The 18,280-nt window shown below is 52.9% G+C and overlaps 1 protein-coding gene across 1 annotated transcript; it reads left to right on the forward strand.

Moving 5' to 3' along the window:
- The first annotated feature begins 26 nt into the window (after positions 1 to 26).
- Positions 27 to 17,625, forward strand: DIPK1C (divergent protein kinase domain 1C). Its single transcript, XM_070778519.1, has 4 exons — positions 27 to 230; positions 9,358 to 10,029; positions 13,232 to 13,396; positions 16,977 to 17,625. The coding sequence occupies exons 1-4, from the start codon at positions 27 to 29 to the stop codon at positions 17,277 to 17,279; spliced, it is 1,344 nt and encodes a 447-aa protein (XP_070634620.1). The 3' UTR covers positions 17,280 to 17,625.
- The last annotated feature ends 655 nt before the right edge of the window (positions 17,626 to 18,280 follow it).

Consider the following 18,280-nt stretch of genomic DNA (forward strand, 5'->3'; position numbering starts at 1 on the left):
CGCGGGGCGGGCGCTGCGGGCGGGCCATGGCGCGGGCGCGGGCGGCGGGCGCGCGGGGCCGGCCTGGGCGCTGCGGGCTGGGCGGGAGGTGCGGGCGCCGCGCGCTGCTAGCCTGCGCCGCGTGGACCGCGGGCTGGGTGCTGGCGGCCGCGCTGCTGCTCCGCGCGCACCCGGGCGTCCCCTCCGAGCGCTGCACCGACGAGAAGAGCCGGCGCATCCTGGCCGCGCTGGTAGGTGCCGTGGCCGCACTGCCCCGCGCCGCGCGCCCCGGGGCCGGGGTGGGACGCCTTCTGAGGGTCCTGGGAGCCGGGGACTCGGGCGCGGCCGTGGATCCACTGGGAGGGGAATCGGACACCGAGCGTGGAATGCCCGACGCGCCCCACCCGGTCTCCAGCCCCGGACTCTGTCCGGGAGTCCTCTGAGCGCCTGGGGGGACGTCTTCCCCTCTGTCGCCCAACTGGTCCTTTGTCCAAAGATGCTCTTCCTGCCCGACTGTTCTCCCGCCGGCCCCGAGACTCCGCTCCTAAGCAAGTTTACGGGTCCGCTCCCAGCCTTCCGACTCGGACCGCGGCGCTTGGGTCGGGCGGGGACCACGCCTAGGCCCCGGGGTCCCGGTTCTCTCGCTCAACTGCCGTTCTGTGATTCCGACCTGGGCTGCACCTCGCCGAGCCCCCTGCAAACGGCCAGTGGGGCCCCTTCCTCCGCGCGCCCCAGAGCCAAGGCTCTCCCCGGCGCGATCTGCGGGACCCAAGGCAGAGCGCAGTCCGGCGAGCGGGAGCGCGAGGGAGGCGGCTCGGACCCCCGTAGACCTCGGTGCTGGGGTCCTGCCTGCCATCTACTAAGAGGTGAGGGCGGGGGCGCCCTTTAGACGAGATTCGCAATTAGAGAAAGAAAGAAACGCCCCCGCTGGCGGGCGGCAGCACTCACCGGGCCCCGGTTGCGCTCTTGGTTGATTCCAAACGTTGGCTCCTCCTTGGTTTCTCTGTTTGGTTGGGAAGATTAAGCGCATTAGGAGACTTGGATAAAACTACGAATCCCTAGAAGGAAAGCCATAAAAGGTGAAGGTAACGGGCAACTATTGTTGTATTGATTGATTATTCACTTCCCAGAACAGTGACCATCTAAGTATCTGGTGGGAAAAGGGATCTATTTTCTAAGAAAATTTCAAGAAACGCATGGGAAGCTTCCAGCCCAGTTGTGTACATATGGGTGAGCCTTTGGGGACTGTAGGATTTCAGAACGTGGTAGCATAAAGGCTTTGAAGTAATTTTTAAATTTTATTTTATTTATGGTTGTGCCAGGCCTTAGTTGGGGCATGCAGGATTGTTTTTCTTTCTTTTAGAAAACAGCAGCAGCTATATTTCAGGAAATAACCACCTGCTATGCAGGATCTTTGGTTGCTTGGCAGGTGAACTCCTAGTTGAGGCTTGTGGGATATAATTCCCTGACCAGGGATCAAACCCAGGTCCCCTGCATTGGGAGCGCAGTGTCTTAGCCCCTGGACCACCAGGGAAGTCCTGAAGTAAATGACGTTTTAAAAGTGAAATTGTAAAAACTAAAGAAATGAGGTGAAATGGGCAGGCTGAACCGAATCATTTTCCCTGATTAAGTCTGACGTGTCCTCATGAATGGATCATCTCACGTTGGTGAGAGGTGAGATAACTCGCTGATTCCCTCCATCCTACCTATCAATAATCTATCATCTATCAAATTATCTGTTCACCTATACACTGGCATTCTATCAAGTTTTCTTTAAGTTACAAGAGCTCATTAGTTTTCTCAGTAACTCATCTAAAAATTCCTTTCACTGGTAAAGATTTTTTCCCCCTCCTTTTTGGGGAGACAGATTGACTAATTACAGTAAAAAATTAATAGTCTAGCCAGGATGGAACAGTCATTTACAAAAACAATATAGCAGTCTTTTTATGTTAAAATAAAAAGCAAACACTTTTTTCATTTCTTTATGTTTGGTTAAGTGAGAGAAGGCCTAATGGAAATTAAATAGCCTAGTATAACTTTAGTAATCACTAATCATAACTTTCCCAGCATTTCAGCTCATAAATTAAAACCAATTCTGTTTGGAGGCTGAACCAGTATATCTCCCGTGGCAGCCAGATGGGTCTTTTTTATTCCCAAGAGATGGGTAAGGAGAGGGTAACAGGTAGGAAGGCCAGAGGGTCCCAAGCGGTAGGAGGAAATAAAATTCAAGTGGCAGACGTTTTATTCCCTTCTCTGTTGAAGAAACCCATTCTGCCTAACACTAACCTTTTATTTTCTTTTCTCAAACTTTGGGCTGATAATGGCTCAACAAACCATTATCATGTCAATTGTTTTAAGGCCAGGGGTCAAGCCTCGCCTCTGACCCCAGATGGAAATCCTCTCCTGCGGAGGTCATGAACACATGGCTTGCAGCAACAAGCTCTCATCTCTGCCTCTGAAGGCTGGCAATCTTTCCAGCTGCCAAAAAAAACAAATTGAAGTAGCATGTCTGGCTGTCTGATTAAAGTTCACCTGCCCTGCTCTCACATCAGGGGCCTGATTTGAGGGGTGCCCCACCAGGAGGCCCCCTTTGAGGCTGCTGTTCTCAGGGTCCGACTTGCTCTCTCCCCTCTCCATCCTAGGTTTGCTGAGTGGAGCACTGGAGCTCCCTTTTGCCCAGCATGCTGGGGTTTGAACAGGACCCCGCTTTCCACATTGTAGATTCCGCCGGGCCCTGGCTGCCACGCAGAGGCGGGCATTGTGGCACCGTGCTCTCCCAGGACTGAATTGAGCCTCTGTCTCTCGGTTCTCCCAGCCCTTTCAATTCGCCCTGCCTGCCTTTTATCCTTCATAATAAACTGGCTGTTATTTTTCTCACGACCCTCCAGACTCTCATTAGCTTTCATGCTGAGTCCCAGGACACCAAAGGAATGGCTGCGGCTGAGCCAGTGGGAGCCCCCTTTTCTGGGGCAGAGCCAAGGGCCTTGTGAACCCCTGAGCAGTTCTGGGCCCTCCGGCCAGGCAGGTGTACCTGCTGGCTTGTGGCAGGCTGGAGGCTGTGGATGAAGCTGAGGGGCTGAGGCCCCTAGGTGCTGTGCCCCTGAGCCGCACCCCATCTCTGGAGGGGGGCCCCCACACACCACTCTCAAGAGGGAGTTTTGGAAGAGCCAACTGGAGTGCTTCCAGAGCTGATCTTGGGTCCTCCAGCTTTGGAATTTTCTAGGCAGAGGGCAGCCCTCCTTTTTACTGCAGCTTTTCAGCACATCGCATAATCAAAACATCTCTGTGAGGTTTCTAGAGCCCCGCTTTCCCAGGGAACTGTGTCAGGAGGCTGTGCCGGAGCGTTGGGTCTGACGGTTGATAGGCCTGGCTTCTGGTTCTGTGGGGAAACACTTCCTGGGGCGGTGGGGATGTGAGCAGTGGGAGCCGCGGATGCTCACAAGGGCCGGGCTCCGCGCTCAGTCCTTTCACACGTAATATTTCGTCTAATCTCAACCCCTGGGAGCCAAGTGCTTTTATTCCCCCATTTCACAGATGGTGAAATCGAGCCCCAGAGAGGTGAAGTAACTTGTTCCGAATCACACAGTGACTGTGTCGTGGAGCCAGCACGTGACTCTGATAGTAGAGACACGGTGACACCATTGGCTTCTCCAGCACTGAAAACCCTAAGGAACAGTTGGGCCTGGGCTTCCCCACCGGCTCAGTGGTAAAGAGTCTGCCTGTCAATGCAGGAGAGCTGGGTTTGATCCCTGGGTTGGGAATGATCCCCTGGAGAAGGGAATGGCAACCCACTCCAGTATTCTTGCCTGTAGAGTCCCATGCACAGAGGAGCCTGGCGGGTTATAGTCCATGGGGTCACAGAAGAGATGGACGCTACATAGCGGCCAAGCAGCAACAACAACCCTCCCGCAGCACGTCACTTTCAAAGCATCTCAAAAAGTTTCCCACAGACTCTGTTATTCAGAAGGTTTTATGTCCCTTTCGGCTAGTTAGGTCTTGATGTGCTTTCGTTTAGTTGCCTGCATGTGGGATTTCTTTTCAACAGGACTGGCTTATCTGTCTTTGCTCTGATAAAAACCCTGGCCCAGCGGGACTGCCGCATCCAGGGCACTCACCGAGAAAGATTGTATCGCAGGGACTGAGCCAGCTTCCCTGAGCACTCTGGCCATGTCTGTAACGTCTGTCTTCTAAGCTGTCCAGGGGTCAAGAGGGGTTGCAGAGTGGTCTGGCTAATTGCACAGCGTAACTGTTCCGCTGGGGAAATCCACTGTGAGACATGAATGCTGCTAACCACATAGGAACTCAATGTTCCTGAAAAACAAAAAAGCAAACACACAAAAGAAAACCCAGCCCTTAGGCGTGACCTCTGATACCCTGTCACCGGTTTCTCAGACTAGAGAGGACAGGTTTTGTTTTTGCCTGAGAACCGTGATACAAGCTAGAGAGATTCTACTGCTGCTGCTGCTGCTGCTAAGTTGCTTCAGTCATGTCCGACTCTGTCCGACCCCACAGACGGCAGCCCACCAGGCTCCTCCGTCCCTGGGATTCTCCAGGCAAGAACACTATCCACCACCAAAACAACGCTTCCTACAAGAACTGGGGCTGTTAGGAGTGTGCATTCTCACAGTTGCACACAATCTATGAGAAATATGGGCTTCCCTGGCGGTTCAGATGTAAAGAATCTGCCTGCAACCTAGGACACCCAGGTTTGATCCCTGGGTCAGGAAGATCCCCTGGAGAAGGGAATGGCTACCCTCTGCAGTATTCTCACCTGGAGAATCCCATGAACAGAGGAGCCTGGCAGGCTACAGTCCATGGGGCCACAAAGAGTTGGACATGACTGAGTGACTAACACTATAATAAATACGAATTCATTGTTTCATTAATTTTTAAAAAAATGCCAGTTAAGTACAATGAGACTTTATTAACTTGTTTTTTTCCCAGCTTATCTTAAAATCTGATACCTGCAAATTTTGTGTGCTCACACATTTCAGTACAGAAGTGTACCTGTTCAAGCTGGTTCTTAGGAACTCCATCTATTCAGAGGAAAGTGATTTTTTTTTTAATGGAGTCAAAGTATATAAAGTACTTCTGTTGAGTTATAAAATTAGCTATCTCAGTAGGGCATGCTGCCAAGAAAATAATTTCTCTTCTCTAACATGATGATCACTTTTAGTTAGCCTGTAAACTTGTAATCTGTAAGTTTACTGTTTTTTAAGTGCTGAGTGCAGTCTTTCTCTGGGTTTAGTAAGCACAGGCATGTATCCTGATGCTACAGACTCACTGAACACTGGTAACCACACGGGCCACAGAAGAGATGAATCTTACATTCTGTTTCTGAACAGCAGGGACTGATGTGCCCAAAGCACTTCACCATAAAGGAGGAAGACACAGAGCTGCTCTGTGCTAGCCACCTCATGTACACTTTGCTTCAGTGCAGATTCTCTCCTACGACAAATGAGGGGGAACCCAGTTCATCACCTCTAGTAGTTGGCGGACCTGGCAGGGTTCTAGGCACCCAGCCCAGCCTCTTCCCTTCCTGATTCAGAGCATCCCCCAGGCATCTGGGAGGCAGGCTTATACCTCAACATGCTGATCTTCAGAAAACCAGCCAAAATTAATGTAGCCCTCCACAAATCAGTAGCTGTTACCATTGTTCAGTCGCTCAGTTGCATTCGACTCTTTGCCACCCCATGGACTGTAGCACGCCAGGCCTCCCTGCCCTTCACCATCTCCTGGAGTTTACTCAAACTCTTGTCCTTTGAGTCAGGGATGCCATCGTCACCAGTAGACGACATGCCACATTTCCTGCAACGCTTGTGTGGAATTGCCTTCTAAATGTGCAGGGGTGAATCTCATATAGATTCGATTAGAATTCAGTTTCATGGACGCGGTGCTGTGGGGAGCCGGTGGTGGGGATGGCATAGAGACTCAGGGCATGGGGGGCTTACTGGATGGAACCCGGGTGGAGGGGGGGAAGGACTCTGAGCGGCAGGTGAGGCGGCCTCCTGGGGAAGGCGGAGTTGACCCTTGCGGGGGGAGGCATTTTGTCCGCTGTGGCCTCTTGGCAGGACACACACTGGCACTTGCTCTAACCTTGCCCAACTGCCTGGTCCTCTGAACACACAAGCGACTTTGCACGTCTGGGCCCCCATGGAGGTGCTTCCCTGAGCTCTCCCTCCTCGTGTGCTAAGCAGACTGCAGCTCACCTTTCAACACTGGGCTCAGGTGCGTCCCCCAGAAAGATGCATCCCCGGCCTCCTGCCTTCTAATGACCAGGGCCAGAAAGGACAGGGGGGAGCCTTTCACGCAAACTGCCAGGGCCTCTGCACCTGTGACCTTGGTTGACCTTCACAGGTCTCCCGTGACACAGCATCATCCTCCCAACATTACAGACTTAGAAATGAGCCACGTGCCAGCCCCAGGTACAGCCTGGAGGCAAACCCGGTCTGCCCCAGAGCCGAGCCTGGCCTCCTTCCTTTTGTGCTTCAACCTGCTGTCATTCGGGAGTCCTGGAGGCCGTGACCTCGCTGTGACTCCTGAGCCCGGGTCTGTCACCGGATCGTGGCCCAGCTCATACACAGCACTGCTAACTGGAGGGTGACCAGCGGCGGCTGAAGCAGCTTGCCCATGGCCACTCCCTGCCAAGGGTATCTTTTGCGGGCAGTGACAATTTTGTTCGCGGTTCCAGATGCAGAGAATGAAGGCCCCAGGGGTCACACCTGACCTTCCGGGCTTCCACTCGAGGCGCTGTTGCTGGGCCAGGCCACGTGTGTCTCCTCCCCCAGGTCCCGCCCCCCTGCAGGATTCTGATGGTCAGGACCCACCTCTTGCCCAACTCGGTTCTATCACCCACTTTTCTTTCTTTTTTAACAGTTCTGCTCTGTCCCTCGTAGAAAAGCACCTTTGATGACACTACAACTTTGATGACAACCTAAAGATGACTATGGGATTGCATTAAACCATTTTGGAGCTACTCAAAGGGGATGGGGGCCTTATAAGACAATCGAGAAAAAAAAGTGTTGCCTTTTCTTATCAGGCTTATTACAGAGGTATGAAACTGTAAACACCAGATAAAGTAGGAAGAAGCTGCAATGAGTAACATGAACACCCCGTATTATTTCTTTCACGTCTTTCTACTCCTGAGACTCTCCATCGTTTAAACCTTTCATCCCCACTTTGCACGCATTCTCAGTCACATCAGTCGTGTCCGACGCTTTGCGACCCCATGGACTATAGCCTGTAAGGCTCCTCTGTCTATGGGCCTTTCCAGGCAAGAATACTGGAGTGGGTTTCCATGCTCTCCTCCAGGGGGTCTTCCTGACCCAGAGATTGACCCTCATCTCCTGCATCTTCGGCATCCCAGGAAGATTCTTTACCACTGAGCCACCAGGGCAGCTCCATCCCCACCTTCCCTCTAAGATTATCCTGAAAGGGCTCAGAGGAGCTGGGATGGGCAGGTGCTTTCCTGCAAGGCACTGCAATATGGAAGCGATTCCAAACAGAGAGAGTCTGCCACTCACAGGGTCCTGATCCTCAGCTGCTCCTCTCAGGACCCCAAACCTGGAAAGAGGGACCAGGATGAAGAGTAAAAGGAAGGCATTTGACCAAAGTTGTGTTACATTAAATTGCAAGATGAACACTGCATTAAGCATATTTAGAACAGTTTCGTGGGTGTTTATGAATACAGCTGCATTACGGCTGTTGGTGTTCCAAAGACGAAAAGCCGGCAAACAGGGTGGCGTTGTTCCCAAGCTCCAGGATCAGGACTCCATCACTTGCACCTTTGAGTTTGGCAAGTGTGACACCCCCGCCGCCTAATACAGTGTTTGGAGATCTAATGCCGGGCAAAGGAGCACCAGCGTGCAGGAGTGCCCTCAGCAGGAAGCTGGGGGTCAGGTCAGACAGCGTGGCTTGGGCCTTTTGGACTGTTGTCCAGTTACTGCCTGAAAGGGTCCCTAAAATCCAGATACTTGTTTTAAGAACCAGGAGTATAGCTTTTTAATAAACATTTTGGTCATATGAACAGTTCTCTGAGAGTAGTTATAAAGATCCACCATCCCTTGGCCAATGCTCTGCAGCCAGGCCTGTTTTGGAATTCATACGGTTTTGGGTGTTAGATAATATGCAGAATATATATTTATACCTTCTGGTGAGCATGAGGATATGCCAGTAATCAAACAGATCCAACTAAATAATTCTGTAGCAAAGTGTATGCAAAGTCACATGTCAAATACATTCAGACTATAGGTAGCCTCATCTTCTGGGTCAGGTTTGACACTCCATGAGAGTGAATGAGTCATGAAAAACTTGTTTTCAGGGTCTTTTGGACTTTGGGATTGTTCACATATCCAGGCATGATTGGAGGTGCATTACCTGACTTGAAGGATCTGTTATAATCCATTGGGTTAATAAAGCCAAGCAGCACAGAACAACCAGAAAGTCTGACCCGCCTTTGCCCATGTGGAAGGAAGATGCATTTGGGGAACAGGTGGGCTCAGAAAATATGCTCAATCCCTCATAAAAGTGGGTCCAGAGGTTTAGGTTTCCTTAAAAAGATAAGAGAACAGAGTCACACGTTCTCCTTTGAACCAGTCTCACAGCAGTGTCTCCTGCTCCTCTACTAGGTCTGAAGGGCAGGGCCTGGATGGACCATCTTCTTAGGAGAGGTGTTTACAGTGTGGTAGGATTGGGGTGTCACCACTTCCCCCCTACGGGGCAGGAGGGCCTGTGAGCCCCAAAGCTTAGGAGAAACTCCCCTTCTGAGGGCCCCTGAGTGCCTTCCTCACCACCACCAGGAATCCAACACCCTCTGCTTGCAGAACTCACCCCGCGGGCTGATCTTCTGAAGGCGCCGCGGCCTCCGCGTAGGCCTGCGGACCCTGCCAGCCTCCAGGCCTGTTCTAAGTCCTGCTTCCTGCAGCAGCCTCTGTTGAGCGGTCCCAGCTGAGGGGTCGTTCCTGGAGTCACTCTCCAGGGCTGGCTGTGCTGTTCTTGGCAGGGGGCAATTAAAAGCTCTCCAGGTGACCCCTATGTGAGCCCAAGAACCGGGAACCACTGGCCTGGTTCTGTCCTTCCACTGACAGTCCAGGACACCGAGCCGAGAGGCAGACGGCCTTTGCCAGCATCACCCAGCTCAGCAGGAAGGATGGGGCAGGGGCGGGTCAGTGGGGGGCACCTGCTTCCTAAGACCTGGTCCTGGGCCTGATGGAGAAAATAACAAACGTGAGATTCTATCACAAACCTTTCACTTCATAATTCCTTTCTGCCCCGAGTAGCCCTGTGGTCCGCATGCCTGAGGGTTCTCTCCGGGACTGTCAGGAGCATCCTGGCGTGGGGTCCAGCCTCCGTGGGGTGACCCGTGTCCCTTCCTTCCAGTGCCAGGACTACCGGGGCGGCGCGCTGGGCGGAGACCTGTGCGAGGACCTGTGCGAGGCGGGGCAGCTGCGGTACCGGCGCTGCCTGTACTACGAGCGCGGCAAGAAGGTGCTGCAAGCCGACTGGCGCGGCCGGCCCGTGGTCCTCAAGTCCAAGGAGGAGGCCTTCTCCAGCTTCCCGCCGCTCGGCCTCCTGGACGGGCAGCCCGAGGCCGGCGGCCAGGACTTGCCGGAGGCTGAGCTGCTGGTGCTGGCGGCCGGGGAGGCCCGGAGCGCGCTGGGCCTGGAGCCGGCCGAGGGCGGCCTGGGCCGGCTGGAGCTGGTGCGGCGGGGCCCCCCGCGGCGGGGCCAGCTGGCCAGCCTGTGGGCGCTGCTGCAGCAGGAGGAGTTCGTGCTGCTCAGCCTGCTCCGCGGCCGCAGCCCGCACGCCCCGCCCGTGCTGGGCTCCTGCGGCCACTTCTACGCCTTGGAGCACCTGGCGGCCGGCAGCCCCGGCCACCGCGCCCTCTTCCCGCTCGGCCCGGACGGCGGGCGCCGCGGCCAGGCGCGCGCGGTCAGCGGCGTGGCGCTCAGCTTCCTGGACATGGTCCGCCACTTCGACCACGACTTCGCCCACCGCCTGCACCTCTGCGACGTCAAGCCCGAGAACTTCGCCATCCGGAACGACTTCACGGTGAGGGGCGGCTGGGGGCGGCTGGGGGGTCCGCGGGAGGCGGACTTCGGTCCGGGGTGGGGAGGGGATCCTAGACCAGAGGGATCTGAAGCCCCCGGGAAACCCTGCGGCGTGATGCCACCTTCTGGCCTGGACAGCTCCTACCTGCCGGACCTTTGGGGGTGGGAACCAGCTCATTTAAAGGAGGAAGGCGCCTGGCACCCGGGAAGGAAATGGTAAGGCAAGCCGCCACAGCAGGGGCTCAGTGCGTCTTCCTCTACTGCCGCCCTGGTTTCTCCCAAGTAGCTTAGCCCCTTCCTTCTTGGGGCTAATGCGGCTTCAGGCGGTGAAGAATCCGCCTACAATGCGGGAGACCCAGGTTCGATCCCTGAGTCGGGAAAATCCCCGGGACAAGGAAATGGCAACCCAGTCCAGTGTTCTCGCCTGGGAAATCCCATGGACAGAGGAGCTTGGAGTCCATGGGGTCGCAAAATAATCGGACACGACTGAGCAACTGCACTTTGAGGAGATGGGGGAAGGCTGGCCTTTGGGGGCTTGGGAACAAAGGTCCAGGGGGGGAGACACTGGTTTCCAGCCATGCACACTCCATCACCACAGGCCACGGTCTCTAGTTCGGTCTCTAGTTCTTTCTTCTGGAGAGGTTCTAGTCTGTTCCCCTTCCCTGGGTAAGACTTCTTCCAGAGGGACAGCTGAAAGTTTGCTTCTTTATGCAAGAGAAGATTCGACCCCCCGTGGACACGGCAGCCTCCGTGCTGCTCTGCAAGTGGCAGGTGAATTTTATGTCCCACTCCAGGCTGTGCAGTTTAGTCACAAAGTCCTGTCAGACTCTTTTGCAACCTCGTGGACTGTAGCCATCCAGGGTCCTGTGTCCATGGGATTTCCCAGGCAAAAAATAATGGAGTGGGTTGCCATGCTCTTCTCCAGGGCATCTTCCCAAGTCAGGAATCCAACCCGTGTCTCCTGCGTTGGCAGGCGGATTCTTTACCGCTGAGCCAGCAGGGACGCCCCCACTCCAAGCAGTGCAGGTGTGCCAAGAATTAACCAAGGTGTGGAAGCAGCAGGAAGACTCAGACTCTGGCGGTGGGATGTAGCCATCTGGGTTTGGAAGCCAAGCCCTCCAGGCGATTACTGATGTGCTCAGTGTGAGAACTAGTGAGCTAGGGGACGGGCAGATGGGCTCCCCTTTGGCCCATGTTGCAGTGTTGCCCAGGTGGGTGGAGGGTGTGTCTCCCAGGTAACCTGTAAGAACGATGACCCACAGTCATTCACTTTTTTCAGGTCCTCCCTTTCGGGTCTTGAGAATTTGTCCAGTGGTTGCAAATGAACTAGGAACCCCTCTTTACTTCTTGCTCTCAAACTGCTGCCAGAAAGCACGCTTTTCAAACAGATTTCCACAGTCTTAAGTAGAGAAGGAAGTAATTCTCACCAGTCCTTTCCAGTCTGATGCTAGGATGGAGTCTGATGATGATGCAAGTTAGGTAATTTTGTGCAGGAAGAACTTTAAGATTCATCCTGATGTGATCTAAAAAGCCTTGCACAGGTTTTTCTGCTCATTTTGTTACTATTCTTATTGTAGGAGCATAGAGTTATGCTTCCAATAGTTGTAATCCATTCTACGATTACACTAAAAATTAGAAAATACATCTGGCTCTTGTTGGGAAATGAGACGGAATCAGAGCTGGAAGAGAGAAGTATCAGAGAGTGGAAATTCCACCAGGGTCCCGGAGGAAGCTGAGGAGATGACCAGGGATTATCAAAAGAAGAGAAGGGTCTTGCAGCTCCAAAAATAAATTATGAAAGACAGTAGACTCATTATTGGTAAAGAATCTGCCTGCAGTGCAGGAGACCTGGGTTCGGTCCCTGGGTCAGGTAGATCCCCTGGAGAAGGAAGTGACATCCCACTCTAGTATTCTTGCCTGGGGAATTCCATGGACAGAGGAGCCTAAAGGGATGCAGTCCATGGGGTCGCAAAGAGTCGGACACAACTTAGTGACTAAACCACCACTGATATATTTTTAGTGTATTAACCAGGATAAATAATGAAACGAGCTATTCTTTTGGCTAAGGAGATAGAGAAAATCAATTAAAATGATAATTTCTGTTGCAGTGCCTGAATTAGTAATTAGGCAAAGCTCTCAAATAGGGAAAAGTTCCCTGTTCATTTTTTCCCTTATTCTCCACATATCTTGAAATAAATTATTTTCCCTCCTCTGTTTTACGGAATAATCCCCACGAAACTTTACTGCCTTCTGGCATCAATCTTGAAGGAAGAACAGAAGCAACAAGCTGGGAATGTACCTTCTGACTTTGCATAGATTTGAGGAGAAAATGAACCCTTTTTTGAGATGCTACCAAAGGGAGAAAGCTGGTATGTTGAGGCTGACCTGTGAAGGCTTGTGAAATGCCACAGACTCCATCAAACTCATCCAGTCTTCTAATAGCTCTTTAATACCTTGAAGCTATACATTGCCTGATTTGGGCAGAGTCCAGGTTTTCTCAGGTTTGAGCTCATCTTTTTGTTTTTTTCCTAATTCAGGTGGTGGAGGAAAATCTGCATAATTTAGATGTTCTTTTTTCTGGTTTTGAAGCCTTTTGGGTTGAAGCCAGGAAGATAAATCTGAAATTGCAGGGGGTCATCACATTTTCATGCTGATAGTGGGACTTAGTTTTTGATGCTGTTGCATCTGGGACCATAGGTATTGATCCTGATTCGACCACTTTGGCCCTGCCACTTGCCCCTGTCAGTTGGAAACCAGCCAACTCAGTCACAGGCCATAAATAGACAAGGTCCTTGTTGCCCACCTCATTCTCCCCATCACGCCCTCCACCTGCCCCTTGAATGTAGTTTTCGTTTGTTGCTTATATTCATAGGAATAAGTGACCTGTGTCTTGTAGCTTTTATATTCCTGAGCCTTGAATGTCAGAAGCCAAAGTGATAAAGCAGTGGAGGGGGAAGTCAATTCATTTGTAAGAACTTTCAGAGATTCAACATTAAGATCTGAGAAAACTTTCAAAGCTGCAGAGCGATCCTGGTCCCACGTTCCCAACTCTCAGTGACCACAGCAGTCCTTCTGCAGTTAAAGCCTTGCAGTCCGGCCTGTGTCAGCAGCCGTGCGTCCCCAGCACGGCCCGGCCCTCCTCCCTGCGGCCAGAACCCCACGCCCCGCATCCTCCTGATAGCCGTGTGCTGTTTAACTCGCAGGTGGTGGCTATCGATGTGGACATGGCTTTTTTCGAACCTAAAATGAGGGAAATTCTTGAGCAGAACTGCACGAGGGATGAAGACTGCAATTTCTTTGATTGTTTTTCAAAGTGTGATCTGCGAGCGCACAGGTGCGGGGCCCAGAGAGCCAACAGCAACCTGCAGGTAAGTGGGCCGTCCTCTCGTGGGGGGGGGCCCATCCTCTGGGGGTGCCGTCCTCTTGGGGGGGCCTTGTCCTCTCTGGGGGGGCCCATCCTCTCAGGGGGGACCCTGTCCTCTCAGGGGGCCTCTTGGGGGGGCCTTGTCCTTTCTGGGGGGCCATCCTCTCGGGGGGCCTTGTCCTCTCTGGGGAAACCTTGTCCTCTGGGGGACCCTGTCCTCTCTGGGGGGACCTTGTCCTCTGGGGGTCACCCTATCCTCTCTGAGGGATCCTGTCCTCTCTAGGGGTGGGGACCATGTTCTCTTCAGTGGCCCCTGTCCCTCTTGGAGGGGCCCTGTCCTCTCTGGGGGGCGCCATCCTCTCGGGAGGCCCTGTCCTCTCTGGGGGGGGCCATCCTCTCGGGAGGCCCTGTCCTCTCTGGGGGGCCCTGTCCTCTCTGGGGGGGGGGCCATCCTCTCGGGAGGCCCTGTCCTCTCTGGGGGGGGCCATCCTCTCGGGAGGCCCTGTCCTCTCTGGGGGGCCCTGTCCTCTCTGGGGTGGCCCGTCCTCTCAGGGGGTCCTTGTCCTCTGGGGGACCCTGTCCCTGGGGGGGCCCTGTCCTCTCAGGGGGGACCTTGTTCTCTGGGGGACCCTGTCCCTGGGGGGGCCCTGTCCTCTCTGGGAGGACCTTGTCCTCTGGGGAACCCTGTCCTCTGGGGGGGACCCTGTCCTCTGGGGGTTACCCTATCCTCTCTGGGGGAGGGGACCGTGTTCTCTCTGGTGGCCCCTATCCCTCTTGGGGGGGGCTATGTCCTCTCTGCAGGGAGGGCCCCTGTCTCCTCGGGTCCTCTGCCCCCCACTCCATGGCTCCTGCTGATGTACCTGGAGGTCGTCACCCTCTCCCCACCACCTGGGCTCAGTGCGTCCAGTGAGGGCGGGATAGGGGAGATGGGGATCGTTTGTTCTTTGTTGTCTACCTGGGGGAGGGGCTGTGGGCCAATTGACCCCAGGGGGCTAATGGATGGTGCTCCCAGCACGGCCATTACTGGGTCCCCCACAACCATGGGGGTGTCTGTTCTCTCTGGGCCTAATTTCTACATCTACACACACACACACACACACACACACACACACACACACACTGAGCACTTCTTATATCAAACTAAACTCCAGATGGCTCAGATACTTAAACCTAAAAAATGAGACCCTAAATGTTCCAGAAAAAACTAGGAAAACTGAAGATACCCTAGAGTTTGGAAGGCCTTTCTAAGTACAGAACAAAGCTCAGAGGCTCTAAGAGGAACAACTGACACATTTAACCATCTTACAAAAATCCCCATGGCAAAAGCAAAATTACAAAAAATATGAGAAATTTAAAAGTTAAATGAGAAAACTGGCAAACTGTCTGCAACTGCTCTCACAGATGAGACTAGAAGACAGAGGTGGCCTTTACCCCCAGCTGCAGAGATTCAGTGTCCCCCAGGATCATCCTTGGCCCACCAGACATTCTCCAGTGTGGTTACCCCACATCCTAGGATCAGCTAGTGACTGGTCAGAGGGGGAGGGGGGAAATGCAAAACCCAGCCCCTTTGGCCTCTATAAGGAACAACTCTATAGGTCATCCCAGCATCAGAAGTTCACCTTCTCCCTCAGTTTCATGGAAAGATGGTTCCTGAGAACGCCTCTCAATAAATCCCTGCATGCAAACCTCCATCTTACAGTCTTCTCCGAAGGAAACCAACCTAAGCAAGGAGCCAATGTCCTTAATATGTAAAGAGCATTTACAAATCAATATGAAAAGGCCAACAACCTAACAGAAATGTGGGCAAAGTATATCAACTTGACCAGTCACTGGAAAGGAAGAATAAATACTTTCAACCTGACTGATAAGAAGAGCGATACAAATCAAATAATTTTTCAATTGACAAAAATAAAAGACAACACACATTGTTGAGGGTGTTCTTAGTGTATGTTGCTGTGAGAGTGTAACTTGGTGCAATTTTTATGGGGTCAATCTGGTAATATCGGTCAGAACAAAAATGTGCATACCCCTTGGCCCATAAATTTCGTTTCTGGAAGTTTTAGGCATATTTAAAATGAAAATGACATCTGAAAGATATGTATTGCAGCATTTTTCATAATAGCAAAAGTTCGTGAGCAACCTAAATTTCTATCAGCAGGGAACAAGCTAAATAATTTATGACATGCATCTGAGATACAGTCATTAAAACAAATGGAATAGCCTTATAGTGATTTGGAAGGTCTCTCTGATATTTGGTTAAATGGAAGCTATAGAACAGTGTGTGTGATATACTCCCATCCATGTAAAGTAAAAGAAAAAGGAAATGCATGAAAAAATAACTCACCAGAAGGACATTCAAGGGAGTGGGTGCCTCTCAGAGCCGAGAGCTGCGTCTGGTTTTTTAGGAATTGGATGGAGCTTAAGATTAAAGCCTAATTGGTGGGACATTTTCAATGTTTGCACCTGAAGATGCATTATCAATTCAAAAGAGAAATAAGAACATTTGTTTTTAAATAGAATCCTCATCCTTGCAGGGATTAATAAATAAAAGTCAAAATTATTTGTCTCCCATGAAACAGTAGATCTATAAAATTGAGGCATTTGTTAAATGAGTCTAATATAAAGTGTGATGTAGAAAAATAGAGCAGAATATTAATTATGCATGAATTGTGCTCCATCCAACAGGGAGAAAACCAGGAAGGCTGTAAAACAGCAAAACAGCATGTTTAAATTGAGAATTTAGAGAGATCTTCAGCCCCAGTAAATTTCATACCCAAGGAGAATTAAAGACTATGAGAGAGAGACTTCACTTTTACTTCTCCTAAAATAAAACATCTTAAAGGCTTCTTGGGCTTCCTGGGTCAGGAAGATCCCCTGGAGAAGGGATAGGCTACCCACTCCAGTATTCATGGGCTTCCCTGGTGGCTCAGATGGTAAAGAATCCACCTGAAATGCAGGAAACCTGGGTTCGATCCCTGGGCTGGGAAGATCCCCTGGAAGAGGGCATAGCAACCCATTCCAGTATTCTTGCCTAGAGAATCCCCATGGACAGAGGAGCCTGACAAGCTACAGCCCAAGGGGTGGAAAAGAGTCCGGACATAACCGAGTGACTAAGCACAGCACAGCACACAAAGGCTCCTTTAAAGAACCTGCAGCCTCTCCCTTCCAATATACCTTTTTCCCAGGGAGCTGGAAAGTACTATCACATTCATATATCCCTTGTCACCAGAGTGTCCTGTGGCCCTGGGGACCACCTGCCAGGTGGTGATGACTATCACTGTCATCAGCCTTGAACTAGAAAGTGAGGCCTGTGACCGCAGGGCTGGCAGCCTAGGGCCGCCCAGGGCCTACTCCTTAAACATGGGTTCCCGGCTCTGATTTCCTGCTACAAGTTCCTCGATGGTCTCTGAGCATCACCTGCAGCTTCCCCCGCGACATCTCCGCCCCAGCGGGGCAGACTTCCAGTCTCCAGTGGTGCTGCGCGGCTGGGGTTCCGGGAGAGTTCCCCGGGAGGGACAGGTCGGGGAGGGACCCCCCCCAACCCAGCCAAGCCCTGAGCTGTGACATCCGCCTCTCTCCCCCAGGTGGTCTGCGACAAGATCTTCCGCCACTGGTTCTCCTCGTCCCGCGGCAGCTCCGCGGTGTCCAGCCCGCTGCGGGGGCAGCTGCGGGCGGCAGTGCAGGAGTGCGCGGCCCCCGGGGCCCAAGGCGCGCCCCGCGTGCTCGGGAGGCTGCGAAGCCTGCTCCAGGCTGTGCTGCGGGAGCTGCGGGACGGCGAGGAGCTGCGCCCCGGGGCGAGGAGCCATCCGCGCGGGGACTCTCACCATGGGACCCCCGGCGCTGCTCGGAAGGCCCCAGCCGGCCTCAGCCATCACCCCTTCGAGTGACATGAGGGAAGGGTCTGGCGCCGGGGTCTCCCCTGTGCGGGAGCAGGAGTGTCCACGGGGCCCTGCAGACCCCCAGTGCAACAGCGTGTACAGGAGTGTGCGCATGCATGTGCACAAGTGTGCGTGAGCACATGGCCGTGAGAGTTGTGCAGGTGTGTGGATGTGTGTGAGCAAGTGCGTGTGAGCAAGTACGTGTGAGCAGATGAGTGTCTGGGGCTTGTGCTCCTCTGGGCCTGGAAGGTGCTGTCTCTGGCGGGTCCTGGAGCCTTGGGCCTCCCGAGCAGAGTCACCTTTGTTTTGGAATTGAAAACAATAAAATACACAAGTCTGGGCGCTGTAGTCTGTACTCTGAGCGTGTGGAAGCACAGTTTATTCTACTTTTCGTTTAGAGGAATGCATAGCTTTCCTGGATTGTAAAAGCAGGAGCACCTCTTATCTCAGTCCGTCTTCCCTCAGAGCAGGGCCTGCAGGCTCGGTGTGCTCGGGGGCAGGAGAGCCAGGTGAGACCAGGCCGCAGACCTAACGTCTGGCATCTGTGGGCAGAATTACTTCTGGTGGGCTCCTGACCACGGTGCTCTGTTGCAAGAGACCAAATGGGGGGAACCACATCCCGGTCTCTCCCTGGTTGGGCAGCTGAAGCCAGGCCAGACGTCTGTCCATCTTGGGGAGACATAGTTCTAGTCTATGGGGAGACATATGGGGACTGTGAGAGCTCAGCAAACAACCACAGGCCACCCTCAAGATTAATCCAGAAAGACGCCAAGAGAGGACAAGGGATTCTGTTGAAGGTTTACAAATAGGAGACTAGTTAATCTGAAGTTTTAAAAGATCACTGTTGTTTAGTCGCTAAGTCATGTCGACTCTTTGTGACCCCATGGACTGTAGCCGGCCAGGATCCTCTGTCCATGCGATTCTCCAGGCAAGAATACTGGAGTGGGTTGCCAGGGGATCTTCCCGACCCAGGGATCGAACCCATGTCTCCTGCATTGGCAGGTGGATTC

The sequence above is a fragment of the Bos indicus genome, chromosome 24 (assembly GCF_029378745.1).
Source record: "Bos indicus isolate NIAB-ARS_2022 breed Sahiwal x Tharparkar chromosome 24, NIAB-ARS_B.indTharparkar_mat_pri_1.0, whole genome shotgun sequence".
NCBI lineage: Eukaryota > Metazoa > Chordata > Mammalia > Artiodactyla > Bovidae > Bos > Bos indicus.

What these genes read in the sequence shown, in the direction of transcription:
- DIPK1C (XM_070778519.1), top strand. Translation starts at nt 27, where the DNA reads ATGGCGCGGGCGCGGGCGGCGGGCGCGCGGGGCCGGCCTGGGCGCTGC. An exon ending in GGCGCATCCTGGCCGCGCTG is followed by an intron (nt 231 to 9,357) that starts GTAGGTGCCGTG and finishes CCTTCCTTCCAG; the next exon opens with TGCCAGGACTACCGGGGCGG. An exon ending in GAGCCAACAGCAACCTGCAG is followed by an intron (nt 13,397 to 16,976) that starts GTAAGTGGGCCG and finishes TCTCTCCCCCAG; the next exon opens with GTGGTCTGCGACAAGATCTT.